This window comes from Dendrobates tinctorius, unplaced genomic scaffold, assembly GCF_039654945.1.
Source record: "Dendrobates tinctorius isolate UK_male_01 unplaced genomic scaffold, ASM3965494v1 ptg000057l, whole genome shotgun sequence".
NCBI classification, from domain to species: Eukaryota; Metazoa; Chordata; class Amphibia; order Anura; family Dendrobatidae; genus Dendrobates; species Dendrobates tinctorius.
Window position 1 is genome coordinate 24752707 of NW_027361725.1, and position 18238 is coordinate 24770944.

At 42.9% G+C, this 18238-nt stretch overlaps 1 protein-coding gene across 7 annotated transcripts in view; it reads left to right on the plus strand.

Moving 5' to 3' along the window:
• Positions 1 to 18238, plus strand: part of NUBPL (NUBP iron-sulfur cluster assembly factor, mitochondrial) — a 54801-nt gene that overhangs the window by 22842 nt on the left and 13721 nt on the right. For 2 of the 7 annotated variants that reach the window (XM_073577829.1, XM_073577834.1), the window contains exons 3-8: positions 10071 to 10123; positions 12453 to 12543; positions 13520 to 13559; positions 14556 to 14646; positions 14745 to 14838; positions 17657 to 17742. In XM_073577829.1, coding sequence (XP_073433930.1) covers positions 10071 to 10123; positions 12453 to 12543; positions 13520 to 13559; positions 14556 to 14646; positions 14745 to 14838; positions 17657 to 17742 — 455 coding nt within the window. Of the gene's footprint in view, positions 1 to 907; positions 943 to 10070; positions 10124 to 12452; positions 12548 to 13519; positions 13560 to 14555; positions 14647 to 14744; positions 14839 to 17656; positions 17743 to 18238 lie in introns of those variants that run through there. The other 5 variants (XM_073577835.1, XM_073577830.1, XM_073577836.1 and 2 more) reach the window with 5 other exon arrangements.

The window sequence follows — 18238 nt, forward strand, 5'->3', positions numbered from 1 at the left end:
CCAAACCATACTTAACCCTAACCCTAACCCTTAACCAAACCATACTTAACCCTAACCCAAACCCTAACTAACCTTAACCCTAACCCTGACCCTAAACCAAACCATACTTAACCCTAACCCTTAACCAAACCATACTTAACCCAAACCCTAACTAACCTTAACCCTAACCCTGACCCTAACCCTTAACCAAACCATACTTAACCCTAACCCTGACCCTAACCCTTAACCAAACCATACTTAACCCTAACCCCAACCCTAACCCTGACCCTAACCCTAACCCTAAACCCCCTTAACTAACCCTAACTCTAACCCAAACCCCTAAATTCCATGGTTAACAAAAAAAAACGCATGTGCAAAAAAACGCATACATGAGCATGCCAGTGCGCATGTATGCGCATCCATAGGCTATAATGGCCATTTTTTGCGCATACGTGCGCATGCGCTTTTTTGCAGGGCCAAAAAATGCAACATGCTGCGTCTGGAAAATACAAACGCACACCCCAAAAAAACGCAGCGCATGAAAATCGCATACGTGCGCTTACCAGCGCGCAGGTATGCGCACCCATGTTAAATATAGGGGAAAAAACGCATGCGCACGTATGCGTTTTTTTCCAGCGCAAAAAAACGCAAATGTGAAACCAGCCTAAGCTAAGGAAAGTAGGAACTTCGAGCTCTGAGTGTGCGTTCAGCCAAAGGGGTGGCAAGAAGCCTTCTTCATTTGACCTTCCACCGCGCAGAACTTTTTCAGTTGACCACACACGCACTGGACGTACCTGTCAGCCAAACGCCGCTTAATTCACTTCATATGACAACTTTTTGCCTTTTTAAAATGTAGGTATAGATCTCTGTGTGTGTTCCTGTAACGTATCTAATATGTCTTTTTCTGCTGCCATTTTCCCTCCAACAGTCAACTTGGCGCTGGGAATGGCAGCAAGTGATCATGTAAGTAATATCCAACGTAAAGTATAGAGGGTCTGCAAAGTCATTGACAGCTGTGATGGGGTCCAAAAATGCTGCAAAGCAGCTGAGGAAATTTTGAGGCTTGTAGTGAGGATTAGTCAGCAGACCATGATGATTTTTTTTTTTTTTGGACTAGTATAACCCATTTAATATCTGTTACAACTAATGGGAGTGATTTATGTAATGACATTCACATTTCTTCCTACTTGGCAATTGCCCAATAAATAATATGGCAATCTTCTTTACTTAAACCGATATGTTAATGCTGACCATTGTTGGTTACACATGATCTATTATATACTCATCATCTATATGTGTATTACGTCCCTGTGTGATTACGTCCACTCCTGGCATTTGTATTCTCACTTTCACAAGCATGATTTCTTCTATTTATTTTAATTTTTTACTCGGGATGAGTGAACGAATGTGCTCGGATAAGGTGCTATCTGAGCATGCTTGGGTGGTAACTGAGTGTCTTCAGCGTGCTCGAATAATATGTTAGAGTCCCCGAGTCTGCTTGTCTCACAGCTCAACAAGTTCTTACGATCTGTAGGTTTTGAATATACAGTGGCATGTAAATGTTTGGTCACCCCTGGTCAAAATTACTGTTATTGTGAACAGTTAAGCAAGTTGAAGATGAAATGATCTCTAAAAGGCCTAAAGTTAAAGATGACACATTGTCCTTTGCATTTTAATCATATATACACTCACTGGCCACTTTATTAGGTACACCATGCTAGTAAGGGGTTGGACCCCCTTTTGCCTTCAGAACTGCCTCAATTCTTCGTGGCAGAGATTCAACAAGGTGCTGGAAGCATTCCTCAGAGATTTTGGACCATATTGACATGATGGCATCACACAGTTGGCGCAGATTTGTCGGCTGCACATCCCTGATGCGAATCTCCCGTTCCACCACATCCCAAAGATGCTCTATTGGATTGAGATCTGGTGACTGAGGAGGCCATTTGAGTACAGTAAACTCATTGTCATGTTCAAGAAACCAATCTGAGATGATTCGAGCTTTATGACATGGCGCATTATCCTGCTGAAAGTAGCCATCAGATGTTGGGTACATTGTGGTCATAAAGGGATGGACATGGTCAGCAACAATACTCAGGTAGGCTGTGGCGTTGCAACGATGCTCAATTGGTACCAAGGGGCCCAAAGAGTGCCCAGAAAAAATTCCCCACACCATGACACCACCACCACCAGCCTGAACCGTTGATACAAGGCAGGATGGATCCATGCTTTCATGTTGTTTACGCCAAATTCTGACCCTACCATCCGAATGTCGCAGCAGAAATCGAGACTCATCAGACCAGGCAACGTTTTTCCAATCTTCTACTGTCCAATTTCGATGAGCTTGTGCAAATTGTAGCCTCAGTTTCCTGTTCTTAGCTGAGAGGAGTGGTACCCAGTGTGGTCTTCTGCTGCTGTAGCCCATCTGCCTCAAAGTTCGGCGCACTGTGCGTTCAGAGATGCTCTTCTGCCTACCTTGGTTGTAACGGGTGGCAATTTGAGTCACTGTTGCCTTTCTATCAGCTCGAACCAGTCTGCCCATTCTCCTCTGACCTCTGGCATCAACATGGCATTTCCGGCCACAGAACTGCCGCTCACTGGATTTTTTTTCGTTTTCGGACCATTCTCTGTAAACCCTAGAGATGGTTGTGCGTGAAAATCCCAGTAGATCAGCAGTTTCTGAAATTCTCAGACCAGCCCTTCTGGCACCAACAATCATGCCACGTTCAAAGGCACTCAAATCACCTTTCTTCCCCATACTGATGCTCGGTTTGAACTGCAGGAGATTGTCTTGACCATGTCTACATGCCTAAATGCACTGAGTTGCCGCCATGTGATTGGCTGATTAGAAATTAAGTCTTAACACACAGTTGGACAGGTGTACCTAATAAAGTGGCCAGTGAGTGTATGTATTCATATTTTACATTTTAAAAATTACAAAAAGAAAAATTGGCAAATGCAAAAGTTTGGTACCCTGCATGGGATACTACCTAGCAGCACCCCCTTTTTGAAAGTATCAGGCTGGTTTCACACTTGCGTTTTTTTGCGCTGGATTTAAGCGCTAGAAAAAACGCATGCGTTTTTTTCCCCTATATTTTGCATGGGATGCGCTTATGTGCGCATACACATGCGTTTGTATGCGTTTTTCCGCGCATGCGTTTTTTTGCGGTATGCGCTCGGGCGCACAAAATGCATCCTGTTGCATTTTTTGGGCGTCCGACTTGCCTCCAAAAAAACGCATGCGCGCGCAATGCGTTTTTTTACAGCAAGACACCCATTATAAGTCTATGGGTGCGCATATGTGCGCATTGGCATGCTTATGTATGCGGTTTTTTGCGCATGCATTTTTATTTTAACCATTAGTTGGACAATGGAATTTAGGGGTTTGGGTTAGAGTTAGGGTTAGTTAAGGGGGTTTAGGGCTAGGGTTAGGGTTAGCTAGGGTTTAGGGTTAGGGTTTGGGTTAGGGTTAGTAGGGTTTGGTTAAGGGGTAGGGTTAGGGTTTGTATGGTTTGGTTAAGGGTTAGGGTCAGAGTTAGGGTTAGGATCAGGGTATGGTTTGGTTAAGGGTTAGGGTCAGGGTTAGGGTTAGTAAAGTCATGGTTTGGGTTAGTGTGAGGGGCCACCTAATGTTGGAAAAAAACGCATTACCGGTAAAAACGCACTAAAAACGCATACAAACGCATAAAAACGCTGCGTTTTTTTCATGCATGCTCATAAAAATGCTTGAAAAAAACGCAGCATTTGTATGCGTTTTTTCAATGCGTTTTTTTGCGGGAAAAACGCGCTGCAAAAAAAAGCAAGTGTGAAAGTAGCCTCACAGCTTGTAAACGCTTTTTGTAGCCAGACAGGAGTCTTTCAATTCTTGTTTGAGGGATTTTCAACCATTCTTCCAGTTCTGTGAGATTCCTGGGTCGTCTTGCATGCGCTGCTATTTTGAGGTCTAGCCACAGATTTTCAATGTTCACAGATGTTGAGATCAGGGAACTGTTAGGGCCACTGTAAAACATTAATTTTACACCATTTGAGGTAGTCTATTGTGAATTTTGTTATGTGTTTAGGAGCATTATGCATGTGTAGAAGCCATCCTCTTTTCAACTTCAGCTTTTTTACAGATGGTGTTATGTTTGCATCAAGAATTTGTTGAAATTTCATTGAATCCATTCTTCCTTCTACCTATGAAATTTTCCCCAAGCCGTTGGCCGCAACACAACCCCAAAGCATGATTGATCCACCCCCATGCTTAAAGGGAACCTGTCAGCACTTTTGGCCCATATAAGATACGGCCACTGCCTTTCAGGGCTTTTCTACAGCATTCTATAATGCTGTAGATAAGCCCCCGATCCGACCTGAAAGATAAGAAAAATAAGTCTTATTATACTCACCCGGGGGTGGGGGGCGGCGGTCCGGTGCGATGGGTGTCGCGGGTCCTGGTCCGGCACCTCCCATCTTCTTGCGATGCCGCCCTCCTGCTTGCTTCACAGGCTCCCCGGCATCGGGCTCTTGTGCAGGCGTACTTATCTGCCATGTTGAGGGCAGAGCAAAGTACTGCAGTGCGCAAGCGCTGGGCCTCTCTGACCTGTCCTGGCACCTGCGCGCTGCAGAGAAGTACGCTTGCACAGAAGCGCAATGCCGGGAAACCATGAACCAAGCAGGAGGGTGGCATCGCAAGAAGATGGTAGTCGCCAGACCTGGACCCGCAACACCCATCCGACAGGACCGCCCCGCAGGTGAGTATAATAAAATGTATTTTTCTTATCTTTAAGGTCGGATCGGGGGCTTATCTACAGCATTATAGAATACTGTAGATAAGCCCTGAAAGGCAGCGGCCGCATCTTATATCGGCCTAACCTGGTGACTGGTTTGCTTTAATGATTGGCGAGATGTTCTTTTCATGAAATTCTGTGCCCTTTTTTTTCTCCACGCATACCTTTGATCATTGTGGCAAAAGAGTTCTATTTTAACCTCATTGGTCCACAGAACTTTTGCATACTTCTGACACTGAATTTTATGGGAAGGACGCAGGAGAGGTTTTCTTTTGTTGACTCTTCCATGAAGGCCATATTTGTGCAGATGTCTCTGAACAGTAGAACAATGTACCACAACTTCAGAGTTTGCTAAATGTTTCTGAAGGTCTTTTGTAGTCAAGCAGTAGTTCTGATTTGCCTCTCTAGCAATTCTACGAGCAGCTCTCACTGAAATTTTGCTTGGTCTTCCAGACCTCATGTTGAAATCCACTGTTCCTGATAACTGCCATTTCTTAATTATATTTTGAAATGAGGATAGGACAACATGAAAGCACTTTGCCATCTTCTTATATCCTTCTCCTCCTGCTTTGTGGGCCTCCACCATTTTCTGTGCTAGGCAGGTGTTTAGAAGAACCCATGGCTGCGGTTTTTTTGGCACAAGGTAAGGGGAGGCTGGGTTTTTATAAAGCTGGGATGTGTGCATCACCCGGCCCTTCCTAATGATGATCGTGAGCAAGCCATAACACTAACAGGATAATTAAGGTCTGAAAACTTGGTCAAACTTATCTCACCACACAAATCTCCAAGTGTACATAAACTTTTGCATTGGCCCATTTTCCTTTTGGCAATTTTTAAAATAAAAAAATTACTACCCTGTTTCCCCGAAAATAAGACACCGTCTTATATTAATTTTTGCTCCGAAAGTTGCACCATGTCTTATTTTCGGGGGGGGGGGGGGGGTGTCTTATTTTCTCAAGAAAAAGAATTGACAAACTTTTTTTGAACAAAAAAATTAACATTTATTAACATACCAGTGTATGCTGAACAGTAGTCCTCACAAAACGTAGACTCAAATAAACTGTGAATCGTATCAAGAATTTCTTGTTACTACCGTATAATTACGGTATTTCCATGTACAACATGTAAAACAACGAACAATGGTTCATTTACTGATCTCAATATTTAATAACACAAAACAAGATTTATTCAATGACAACCATGTCATCTTCTGGAACATCATCATAACAATCCAAACTCTGAAGTTCCTGTGGAATTTCTTGTGACTCCATTTCTTTCAGAATCATTGGCCCATATCTCTCACGTCTAGCAATAGCACTGTCCTTAAATGAGCACTTCTTGTCAAGGTAGCCTGCTCGTAGTGCATTTGCAATGCAAGTGTCAGTGATTTTCTCCCATGAATTCTACACCCAAGTCACAATCTCTGGCAGTTTAGGTTTCACAAAGTTTCCACGTTGATTTCTCTCCATTCTTTTTTTCAATGCAGTCATTGATTTCCACATGTAAATTGTCCTTAAATGGCTTGTTAGTGGCGATATCAAGAGACTGGAGATAAGCCATCATTCCTGCAAGAATCATTATTTGATCTATTTTTCTCTCATGAAGGAAGTTCTTCATGTCTTTGGCGCGGTGTGTGCTGGCTGCATCCCAGATCAGCATTCCTCTTTGGCTCCCTCGCATAACAAGCGGCAGCATTAACCCCTTCACGACCAATGACGCCACATAGGCGTCATAAAAACTGGTACCAATCTGACCAGTGATGCCTATGTGGCGTCATGACTTTAAAGCCCCCCATCCGGGTCGGGTGACCTAGGTCACTGAAAAGTCACCCGACCCGCAGATACAGGGTGCTTTGTACTTCACCACGGGGGGGCGTGGCATCGCCCCCACGTGGCTACGATCGCTCTGATTGGCTGTTAAAAGTGAAACAGCCAATCAGAGCGATAGTAATATTTTATCAATGAAAATTGATGAAATATTACAATCCAGCCATGTCCCCATCGGGGACAGTGATGGTAATGTGTGCAAACTGTAAAGCGCTGCGGAATATGTTAGCGCTATATAAAAATAAAGATTATTATTATTATTATTATGTCCAACGCTGCTGTAGCATCGGATATGGCTGGTGACACCGATCCGACCCCCGCCACTGAATGACAGCGGCGATGTGCCGCCACTGTCATCATCTGCCCCCCCGCCTTCCGATCGCCCCCCCTCCCACCCCCCGGTACTCACCGAGTGCCGCTATGGTTCCCGGTGTCCCGCGGGCCCGGACCATGGGCACCGCCATATCGGAAAATGGCGGGCGCATGCGCAGTGCGCCCGCCGGCTGCAATTTGCTTTCATTCATTTTGATCACTGTGATAAACTCTCACAGTGATCAAAATAGGATGAAAAGTAAATAAACCCCCCCCCCCCCGTTTATCACCCCCATAGGCAGGAACAACTAATAAAATAAAGAAATTATTTTTATTTTTCCGTTAGGGTTGGAAAGAGGGTTAGGGTTAGGTTTGGAACGAGGGATAGGGTTGGAAAGAGGGTTAGGATTAGGATTGGAATTAGGGTTAGGGTTGGAATTAGGGTTAGGGTTGAAATTAGGGTTAGGGTTGGAATTCGGGTTAGGGTTGGAATTAGGGTTAGGGTTGGAATTAGGGTTGGAATTAGAGTTAGAATTAGGGTTAGACTTGTGGTTAGGGTTATGGTTAGGGTTGGGATTAGGGATGTGTTGGGGTTAGGGCTGTGGTTAGGGGTGTGTTAGGGGTTAGGGTTCAAGTTAGAATTGAGGGGTTTCCACTGTTTAGGCACATCAGCGGGTCTCCAAACGCGACATGGTGCAACCATTGATTCCAGCCAATTTTGCGTTCAAAAAGTCAAACGGAGCTCCCTCCCTTCCAAGCCCTGACGTGTGCCCAAACAGTGGTTTACCCCAACATATGGGGTATGAGCGTACTCAGGAAAAATTGCACAACAACTTTGGGGGTCTAATTTCTCCTGGTACCCTTGGGAAAATAAAAAATTGGGGGCTAAAAAATTATTTTTGTGGAAAAATGTTTTCTTTTTTATTTTCACGTCTCTGCGTTATAAACTTCTGTGAAGCACTTGGGGGTTCAAAGTGCTGACCAGGCATCTAGATAAGTTCCTTGGGGGGGTCTAGTTTCCAAAATGGGGTCACTTGTGGGGGGTTTCTATTGTTTAGGCACATCAGGGGCTCTGCAAACGTAGCGACGACCGCAGACCATTCCATCAAAGTCTGCATTTCAAAACACCACTACTTCCATTCCGAGCCCTTACGTGTGCCCAAACAATGGTTCCCCCCCATATATGGGGTACCAGCGTACGCATGACAAACTGGACATCAACTTTTAGGGTCCAATTTATCATGGTACCCTTGTGAAAAAAAAATTGCTGGCTAAAAATCATTTTTTTGAGGAAAATTTTTTTTTTATTTTCACGGCTCTGCGTTATAAACTTCTGTGAAGCACTTGGGGGTTCAAGGTGCTCACCACACATCTAGATAAGTTCCTTGTGGGGGTCTATTTTCCAAAATTGGGTCACTTGGGGGGGGGGGGTTCCACAGTTTAGGTACATCAGGGGCTCTGCAAATGTAACATGATGCCTGCAAGACCATTCCATCAAAGTCAGCATTTCATAATGTCACTACTTCCCTTCCGATCCCCGACTTGTACCCAAACAGTGGTCCCCACCCACATATGTGGTACCAGCGTACTCAGGACAAACTGGACAAAAACTTTTGGGGTCCAATTTATCCTGGTACCCTTGTGAAAATAAAAAATTGCGCACTAAAAAATAATTTTTTGAGGAAAAAAAAAGATTTTTTATTTTCACGGCTCTGTGTTATAAACTTTTGTGAAGCACTTGGGGGTTCAAAGTGCTCACTACACATCTAGATAATTTCCATAAGGGGTCTAATTTCCAAAATGGGGTCACTTGTGGAGGAGCTCCAATGTTTAGGTGCACAGGGGCTCTCCAAACGCGACATGGTGTCCGATAACGATTGGAGCTAATTTTCCATTCAAAAAGTCAAATGGTGCTCCTTCCCTTCCGGACCCTGCCGTACGCCCAAACAGTGGTTTATAACCACATATGAGGTATCGGTGTACTCAGGAGAAATTGCTCAACAAATTTTGGGATCCATTTTATCCTGTTGCCCATATGAATGAAAAAACTGAGGCTAAAAGAAAATTTTTGTGAAAAAAACGTACTTTTTTTTTTTTTACAGATCAATTTGTGAAGCACCTGGGGTTTCAAAGTGATCATTATGCATCTAGATAAGTTCCTTGGGGGGTCTAGTTTCCAAAATGGGATCACTTGTGGAGGAGCTCCAATGTTTATGCACACAGGGGCTCTCCAAATGCGACATGGCAACCTCTAAATGTTCCAGCATATTTTCCATTCAAAAAGTCAAATGGCGCTCCTTCCCGTCTGAGCCCTGCCGTGCGCCCAAACAGTGGTTTATGACCACATATGAGGTATCGGTGTACTCAGGAGAAATTGCCCAACAAATTTTAGGATCCATTTTATCCTGTTGCCCATGTGAAAATGAAAAAATTGATGCTAAAACAAAATTTTTGTTGGAAAAATTAAAATGTCCATTTTTTCTTTCCACGTTGCTTTAGTTCCTGTGAAACATCTGAAGGGTTAATAATCTTCTTGAATGTAGTTTTGAGTAGCTTGAGAGGTGCAGTTTTTAGAATGGTGTCACTTTTGGGTATTTTCTGCCATATAGACCCCTCAAACTTACTTCAAATGTGAGGTGGTCCCTAAAAAAAATGGTTTTGTAAATTTTGTTGTAAAAATGAGAAATCGCTGGTCAACTTTTAACCCTTATAACTTCCTAACAAAAAAATATTTGGTTTCCAAAATTGTGCTGATGTAAAGTAGACATGTGGGAAATGTTATTTAGTCACTATTTTGTGTCACATAACTCTCTGGTTTAACAGAATAAAAAATTCAAAATTTGAAAATTGCGAAATTTTCTAAATTTTTGCCAAATTTCTGAGTTTTTTCACAAATAAACGCAAAAATTATCGACCTAAATTTACCACTAACATGAAGCCCAATATGTCATGAAAAAACAGTGTCAGAATCGCTAGGATCCGTTGAAGCGTTCCTGAGTTATTACCTCATAAAGGGACACTGGTCAGAATTGCAAAAAATGGCCTGGTCATTAAGGTCAAAATAGGCTTGGTCATGAAGGGGTTAAATCGACCCACTTCCTTATAACTGCTTGTGTGGCCCAGGCTTTTTCAGTTTCAAGAATATAAATGCCTGAAACATGTTCAATCTTGTCTTTCTTGCCCTTAGAAATGAGTAAAGGTGGGACTTTAGTGCCATCCAGACGCATCGCCAAAATACAGGTAACGTGCACTTTCATAAGCAGTGGAGGGAACGTACACTGAGGAGGCACCTCGTTGTTCAATTGTTGTTTGAGATGCTTGGCCCATAAACACTGCAGTTTCATCCATGGCAATCATGTTGGAAAGATTGTATTTAGAGAAGTCAGCGTCATCAATAAAGGTCTTGCATGCAAATGTGCGTTTAATAATTTCAGCATCTTCCAGCCTAAAGAGTGTCGTGGATCTTCTCAAAGACAGTTCACTTCGTTGAAGGAAGTTACCCAGCCAGTGTTGTGATGCCTTGAATTCTTCAGGGGCAATTTCAAACTGTGGTGCCATTGCAAGGGCAAATTCTTGAATCTGAGCCCTAGTCACAACCAATGTCTTTGCTCTCCTGTCAGCAACCCACTCACAGATCAGGTCTTCCAGCTCGGAATATAATGGTTCCCGACCAGATCCAACCTTGCGCTTTTTAGCATTTCCGCTGTCCACTTCTTGACTGAGGTTACCGTAATCTGCTCGCCATTTTTGGACCAATCGGACACTCAACATTTTCTCTTTGCAGAATTCAGTAAGATTTTTGCCCCAAGATTCTTCCACGATTCCTTTTTTGTACTCGACGGAATAGCTCTTTCTTTTAGCGCTCATGTCTAGGGGTAAAAATATACCGAATCACCATTGTTTTAAACATCTTTTTATTGTTTTAACATAGACAAGAATAACAATATATGCGACAAGTACGAACAAGTATCGTTGGGTTCATAGATTTTCGTCCGGACGCTTCGAACAACTGTTAGCATCTCTTTTGTTGCTATTTGTGGCATTTTGCTATGTGACAGAACAGACAATAGCTAGGTTATGAAAGGCTTAAACTCGTAAGTCCAAGACAATAGTCGCATCAGAGTATAAACTTTCAATTAAATATAAAGATAGTAGTTAGATAGAAGGGGAAAACTATAGAAAAGGAAAATATTTGGGGGTAGGGTGGGATAGGAATTTCCCGTATCACCATTGTTTACGGTATTTCTTTTACAGTACGGTACTTTACGGTAGACCGTTCAGCAGAAAAGCAGACAACAAATCAAAGTAACACACTACGGTACGGTACTGTAATTGCCTGACTCCCACACAGGGCCACAAAACACAAGGGCTCTAAAATGGCTCCCACACACTTTCTGGACACTGTACCGCTACCGTAACAATCACCCACAGCAGTTCCTTTACCGTAGCAGCCCCATCATCATTTTGCAGCCCCAAATATTCCTTGCTGCCCTCATCATCCCTTTACAGTCCCCAATACAGCACCCCCATCCTTCCTTTGCAGCCCCCATCATTCTACAGTACAGTATTGCAGCCTCCCATCATCCCGGTATCCCACTGCAGCCTCCCATGTGTGTACCGTACACACACCCTTACACAGATACACACCCAGACACACACACCCATACACAGACACACACACACACTTTCATTTTCTTACCGGTTTCCTCCGCGGTGCTGCTTTCAGTGCTTTGGTGGTGCAGGAGCCCTGGGCCAATCAGAGCGCAGGAGCCCTGGGCCAATAACAGCCCAGGAACAATCAGAGGCTATGGATGACGTCAGCTGGCCCATGGTTCCTGTGCTGTGATTGGCGCAGGGCTCATGGGTGGAGATCGGCACACAGCTCCGAGGCGGTGATTAACTCCTGCGAACAGCGCGGCTGCAGTGGCGGGCACCGGACAGCGGGGACAGCGGGAGCAAGACACAACTGCATGCCCCATGCACAGAACAAGGTATGCCTTATTTTCGGGGGGTGCCTTATATTAGCAGGCACAGTGCTCCCCCTAGCATGCCTTACTTTCGGGGGGCACCCTATTTACGGGGAAACAGGGTATATATAATATTAAAATAATATATAAATAATAATAAAATTCAAAGGAAATGTGTCATCTGTAACTCTAGGCCTATTAGAGATCATTTCATCTTCAACTTGCTTAACTGTTCACAATAACAGTAATTTTGACCAGAGATGCCCAATCTTTTACATGTCACTGTAATCTTGTTTATTGATGCCATCTATTTTTTATTTATATATTTTTTAAGTTCCACATCAGGCAAGTAAATGCAATGCACATTCCTTTCCAATGTGAACCACAACAAGTTGTGACAGTCATTCAGGTGGGAACACAAAACGTTTTCAGTTCCCACCCAGAACAAACTAATATTATCCAGATATCTGACTAGACCAGCTGATTTCCCCAGAAGTAGACGCAGAACCCCTTACATGTTTTCTTAAGAATCATTTATGGGTAATATTTTAATTACATGAGTGTTGTATAAATCTTGAGAACCATTGTATCTACAAATCCAGGTAAAAGCAGTGGGTCTACTGGATGCCGACGTGTATGGACCATCTATCCCCCGTATGATGAATCTGAAGGGAAATCCAGAGGTGTCAGACAGTAGGTGATGTCTTTTCTACCATTTATTTTATATATACAACTCTATTTTAGAGCAGGGATTTTTTCACATTGACTGTTCCAAGGATGTCAACCTGGAAACCAAGAAGGTTTATAGTGGGTACTGTCATTGTCTTTATGTTGGCATTTCATTTGGCAGCACAGTGGACAACTCAGCTGGCCATTTACTGTATTTAGGGGGGTAGATGGCTTAGGAACAATGAGAAACATTGGACTATTATACAATAGAAACCATCTCTCAATAATGGGGAGGATTTTATTTAAGCATTTGTGACAGTTTTCTGGCATCAAAAACTCATAAATGTTGTCATGTTTTTGTGGAATAATTTTTGACTCTTTGGATCCCAATTCGTCAAAACTTTAACGAATAAAAGAATGTTGGCCCGAGACAAGGCTGCACTAAAATGTAACCATATTTTTTCAACCAAGTCTGACAAATTGTGCATGGTTGAAGGGGGAAACAAGGACGTGGCAATCCCCACTAGTCAAATTCATGACCATCTGCAGCGTTCATCATGCCTCCAATCTTACTCCAGTCATCGACTGGAGTAAGATTTGTGACGAAGGGCAAACCACTTGTCAGCCACCCCCCGTTCAATTAAGAGGCATCCGCTTCCTAATTAATCCGGAGCGTCTGACTCCAGCTTGCCTCCTCATCAACACTGGCGCGAAAAAATAACAGTCATGATGAATCAAGATCTTTGTAATTTTACCATCTTGCCACTTTTTGAATGTGGATGTGACAAAGGTCGTAGTTAGCTATGCAGATGAAAAATGTGAAATTAAGTTGAAATTCTGACTTCAGTAGGGGGTAGTAAAACCTTAATAAATATCTTTAGACAGAAGTATTATATTTAAAGATGCACCAAATATATCAAACCTTCTGCAGTGTTGAGAAATACTGACCTCAAACATTCCCCTCATGGTAAATTTACCGCTCTTTCTTTCTTTATTACAGAGAATTTGATGATTCCTCTTGTCAACTATGGCATTCAGTGGTAAGGCACAATGGGGTAAAGCCAGTCTGTCATCAGCATACTTTTAACTTTTTCACTCACCACAAAGAAATTATAAAATATTGCCCAAATTGGTAATCAAGTTCCATTTATGTGACATTACCAAAACCTTTTTTTCAATGCTGCAGTTCTTGGACTGTCTCGTCATAGAGACTCCTAGTGAACCCCAAAAAATCCTGTAAAGCATTTGAACAAGTTTTCTTCTCGAGATAATTACCTCTCATGTGTCTTAGGGTATGTTCAATATGAAGTTTCATGGCAAGGATATTGGTGCGGATTCTGCTCCAAAATCAAATAAAAAATGCGTCAAACCCTTCCCTCCCCATCCAATTGTTTTTTGGAACTTTTTTGTGACTACATAGCTGTATGAAGGCTTGTTGTTTTTTTGTGTAATTTTGAAATAGCACCATTCACTTTACCATATGTTAAGGGGATAAAGGGATTAATACAAGTTAGGTAATCATTGCCAGTTGCTCCACCACTAGGCTCCTGTGACTGTGGCTTCTGAGTGCCCGCATGCGCACCACAGTTCGGTTGTCTATCTGCTTTTTTTTTTTTTTTTTTTTTTTGGAAAGCCAATTTGAGCAAATATCACAAATGCAGCTGTATGGACAAGCCCTTTAATGCCCTTATGTTTATCCCTTCCTTGTCCTGACTTCTTCTATAAAAGTAAAAGTCAACTAACCTGGAAAAGAAAGCCACTCACATAACCCTCCCATATGCAGGGGGGACCCACTTAATATTGTTCTCATGAACCAGTAAATGACACTCGTTTAGTTGTGAGTAAATACAATGATTCATAGTATCCAATATGCACACAATGTATCACCGCCACACATTTGCGGAACAGATGCCCTCAATATGATCTTGTCAGAAGCAAACACACGCGGAGTCAGAGATTTCTGACTGTATACACATAGACTGACTCACTAGCCTGATGCCTGTTTGTTCAGCTGACTCTTCTGTGTTTTACGCCAGCATGTCCATGGGTTTCCTTGTGGAAGAGACCGCTCCAATAGTATGGAGAGGGCTGATGGTCATGTCTGCAATTGAAAGATTACTAAGACAGGTGGGTTAATGAAAATATGTCATCATTATTGATTGTTATGGATAAATAGATCTTCTCTAAATTCTGTCTTGTAGTAATATTGCATTGTCTTTGTGCAGGTCGATTGGGGGGAGTTGGATTACCTGGTTATAGACATGCCACCTGGAACTGGAGATGTGCAGCTGTCGATCTCTCAGAACATCCCGATCTCTGGTATTGGCAAAACACACCCTATTATGAACAGTCTGACCTGGAAAAATAAGGTTTTGGTTCACTTGTGGATCAGTTCTGTTATTAGCCATGCTATACATGGCTGCAATACTACAGTAATGTGAATAGATCTTAAAAGGGTTGTCTCCTTTCTGAAAAGTGTTTCCTATAAAATGCCTAGTAGCTAAAAACAACATTTTTCTTTACCTACCCTGCCTGGATCCAGTACTGAGTCTTGTCTGCTGCGTCATTTGTGTCTGGTACAGCATAGAAGCCAATCAGTGAGGTATTATAAATCAAAGTGAATAATTCATATAGACAGTATCAGTAGTTTCTAGGTGCCTCCTGGCAAAGAAGTGCGAAACGTACGTTGGGTGGAGGGATGCACGGCCTCACACAACTATGTAAGATTAATATTATAATTTATTCGATTGTCACATCGCATAGTTTTGTTTTATCTATTAAGCATTTTATAGGAAATTTTTTTGAGAAAGGTGACAACCCATTTAAGATCTATTTACATTAGTATTGCAGCCATTTACTTACAACTGCAGTTAAAGTAAATCTCTTGCAAATTCCAGTTGTTCCTTAAGTTCTGGGTCACCATAGCTTTTCCAGGTGGTCTGACTGCAGCCGAAACATTGGTCAGAGATACAGCATTACTTAGGCTACTTTCACACTAGCTTTTTTTTGCAGCGCGTTTTTCCCGCAAAAAACGCATGGAAAAAACGCATACAAATGCTGCGTTTTTTTCAAGCATTTTTATGAGCATGCATGAAAAAAACGCAGCGTTTTTATGCGTTTGTATGCGTTTTTAGTGCGGTTTTACCGCGTTTGCGGTTTTTTCCAACATTAGTTGGCCCCTCACACTAACCCAAACCATGACTTTACTAACCCTATCCCTTAACCAAACCATACCCTAACCCTTAACCAAACCATACTAACCCTAACCCTTAACCAAACCCTAACCCTAAACCCTAACCCTTAACCAAACCATACTAACCCTAACCCTAAACCCCCTTAACTAACCTTAACTATAACCCAAACCCCTAAATTCCATTGTCTAACTAATGGTCAACAAAAAAACGCATGCGCAAAAAAACGCATACATGAGCATGGCAATGCGCACATATGCGCACCCATAGACTTATAATGGGTGTCTTGCTGTAAAAAAACGCATTGCGCGTGCATGCGTTTTTTTGAGGCAAGTCAGACGCCCAAAAAATGCAACAGGATGCATTTTGTGCGCCCGAGCGCACACCACAAAAAAACGCATGCGCTGAAAAAACGCATACAAACGCATGTGTATGCGCACATAAGCGCATCCCATGCAAAATATAGGAAAAAAACGCATGCGTTTTTTAGCGCTAAAATCCAGAGCAAAAAACGCAAGTGTGAAATCAGTCTTAGTCATTTTTTTTACATTTTATCTAAAGGCCCCGTCTCACTAAGCAATCTCGGTAGCGAGATCGCTGCTGAGTCACAACTTTTGTGACGTAACAGCGATCTCACCAGCGAGATCGCTGTGTGTGACAGCGATCAGCGAGCGGCCCCCCTGCCGGTATCGCTGATCGCTGCAAGAAATCTCTGGACATTTCTTTGGTCGCTGGTCTCCCGCTGGCCAGCGCGCATCGCTGTGTGTGACAGGCGGGAGACCAGCGATCAGGTGTAAAAAATAATAAAAAAAATAAAAAATATAGTTATTCTCACCTTCCGATGTCCCGTTCAGCCATCCCGCCTCTCTCCACGCTCCGGTCCCAGTGATCCTTTGCACGAATGACCGCGAGACCGTGACATCTCGCGGTCATTCATGCAAAGGATCACTGGGACCGGAGCGTGGAGAGAGGCCGGAAGACTGCGCGGGACATCGGAAGGTGAGAATAACTATATTTTTTATTTTGATTCTATTTTTTACAGGATGGCCAGCGATGCCGGGCGCTCGGCATCGCTGTGCTGATCGCTGGTGAAGCTGTCTGTGTGACAGCTCACCAGCGATCACATAGCGACTTACCAGCGATCCTGACACCTTGATATCGGTGTCGGGATCGCTGGTAAGTCGCTTAGTGAGACGGGGCCTTAAGTAGCATTCAGATGGTCTCATTTCGACATGTTAACAAGCATCCATCAACTGAAAGCACCACTCGAGCGTTTTGTTTTTTCAGCGCCTAGTGGCGCTTTGTATGTAAGCCATAAACTCACCCTCCGGGTGTCTTCACCGTTTTTCGGCACCGCTCCGGTCCCACGGCACCATCTTGTGACAGTAGCTTCTTTCTGGCCAGAAGTCGGACGCTACGTCACAAGCTCTCAATGCAAGTCAACGAGGCTGTCATAGACTTGTATTGAGAAGTGATCTCTGAAACACTGGAGCTGCAAGCAAGTCATTTTAAGCCGAGAGCTGCTGAGAAAACAGATGAAAATGCCGAAATATTAGTATCAGACGGGGAAGAGTAATTTTAAAGCGCCACTCCAGCGGGGCAATAAAAAAAAACCTGCTGGAGTGGTGCATTAATACAAGTCAATCAGCTCACGTTTACTGTCTTTTTCCAGGGTCCAACAAAAACTGAAGGTAGCCAAACAATATTGTAATCAATATAAATGCGATATATAGATATCATGTTGTATTATAATCGTTGGCATTTCACTGCCATCTATGTATTTTCATGGATCATTACTGTACATAGTGAGTTAAAAAGTTGACTGTCTTCCCCAGCCCTGGCCTGGCGTGTTGGTCAGTACATGTTCTCGGCAGGAGGCAGTGGAAGCAGAGTCTTGTCCCAGTCAGTGAGTGGGAGCAGATTAACCAAATGATTCATCTTCCCAGGGGCTGTGATAGTCTCAACTCCTCAGGACATTGCACTGCTGGATGCTCGCAGAGGGGCCGAAATGTTTCAGAAAGTCAAGGTTCCTGTAAGTTCCAGCTCTGTTATGCCAACCATGCTCCTTATCAAGAATGATTGATTCCAACTGTTATAACATTCATTAATATTTCTTACATCCATGATGTTGCAACAGTAACTTGAAAGTGACTCCATCAATTTACAAATGAATGTATGTTTGTCTCCTTATTAAAATGCTTTGTTCATTACAATTCAGGCATAAACTGAAATTCTGCCTCAAAGGTGAAAATGTATCTTGGAATTTTAACTTACTCCAGCGTTTTCTCACCCTTTTGGCTCCTCCAATCCTTCCTCTTAACAGGAAAATAGAACTGTCGGTCTTTATCTTAAATGCATGTTTCCTCGATAAAAGGAAGCAGACACAACTTGCAGACCAGCCACCAGGAGGGAGTTGAAGCCCCTCTGAATTGAAAATTGCATTTACAGTTGACGATAACTAGAAACTACACCCTAAAGTCTAGACGAAGTTTTCCACTAAAGGTGTTGTTGGGCATTTTTAACATTGA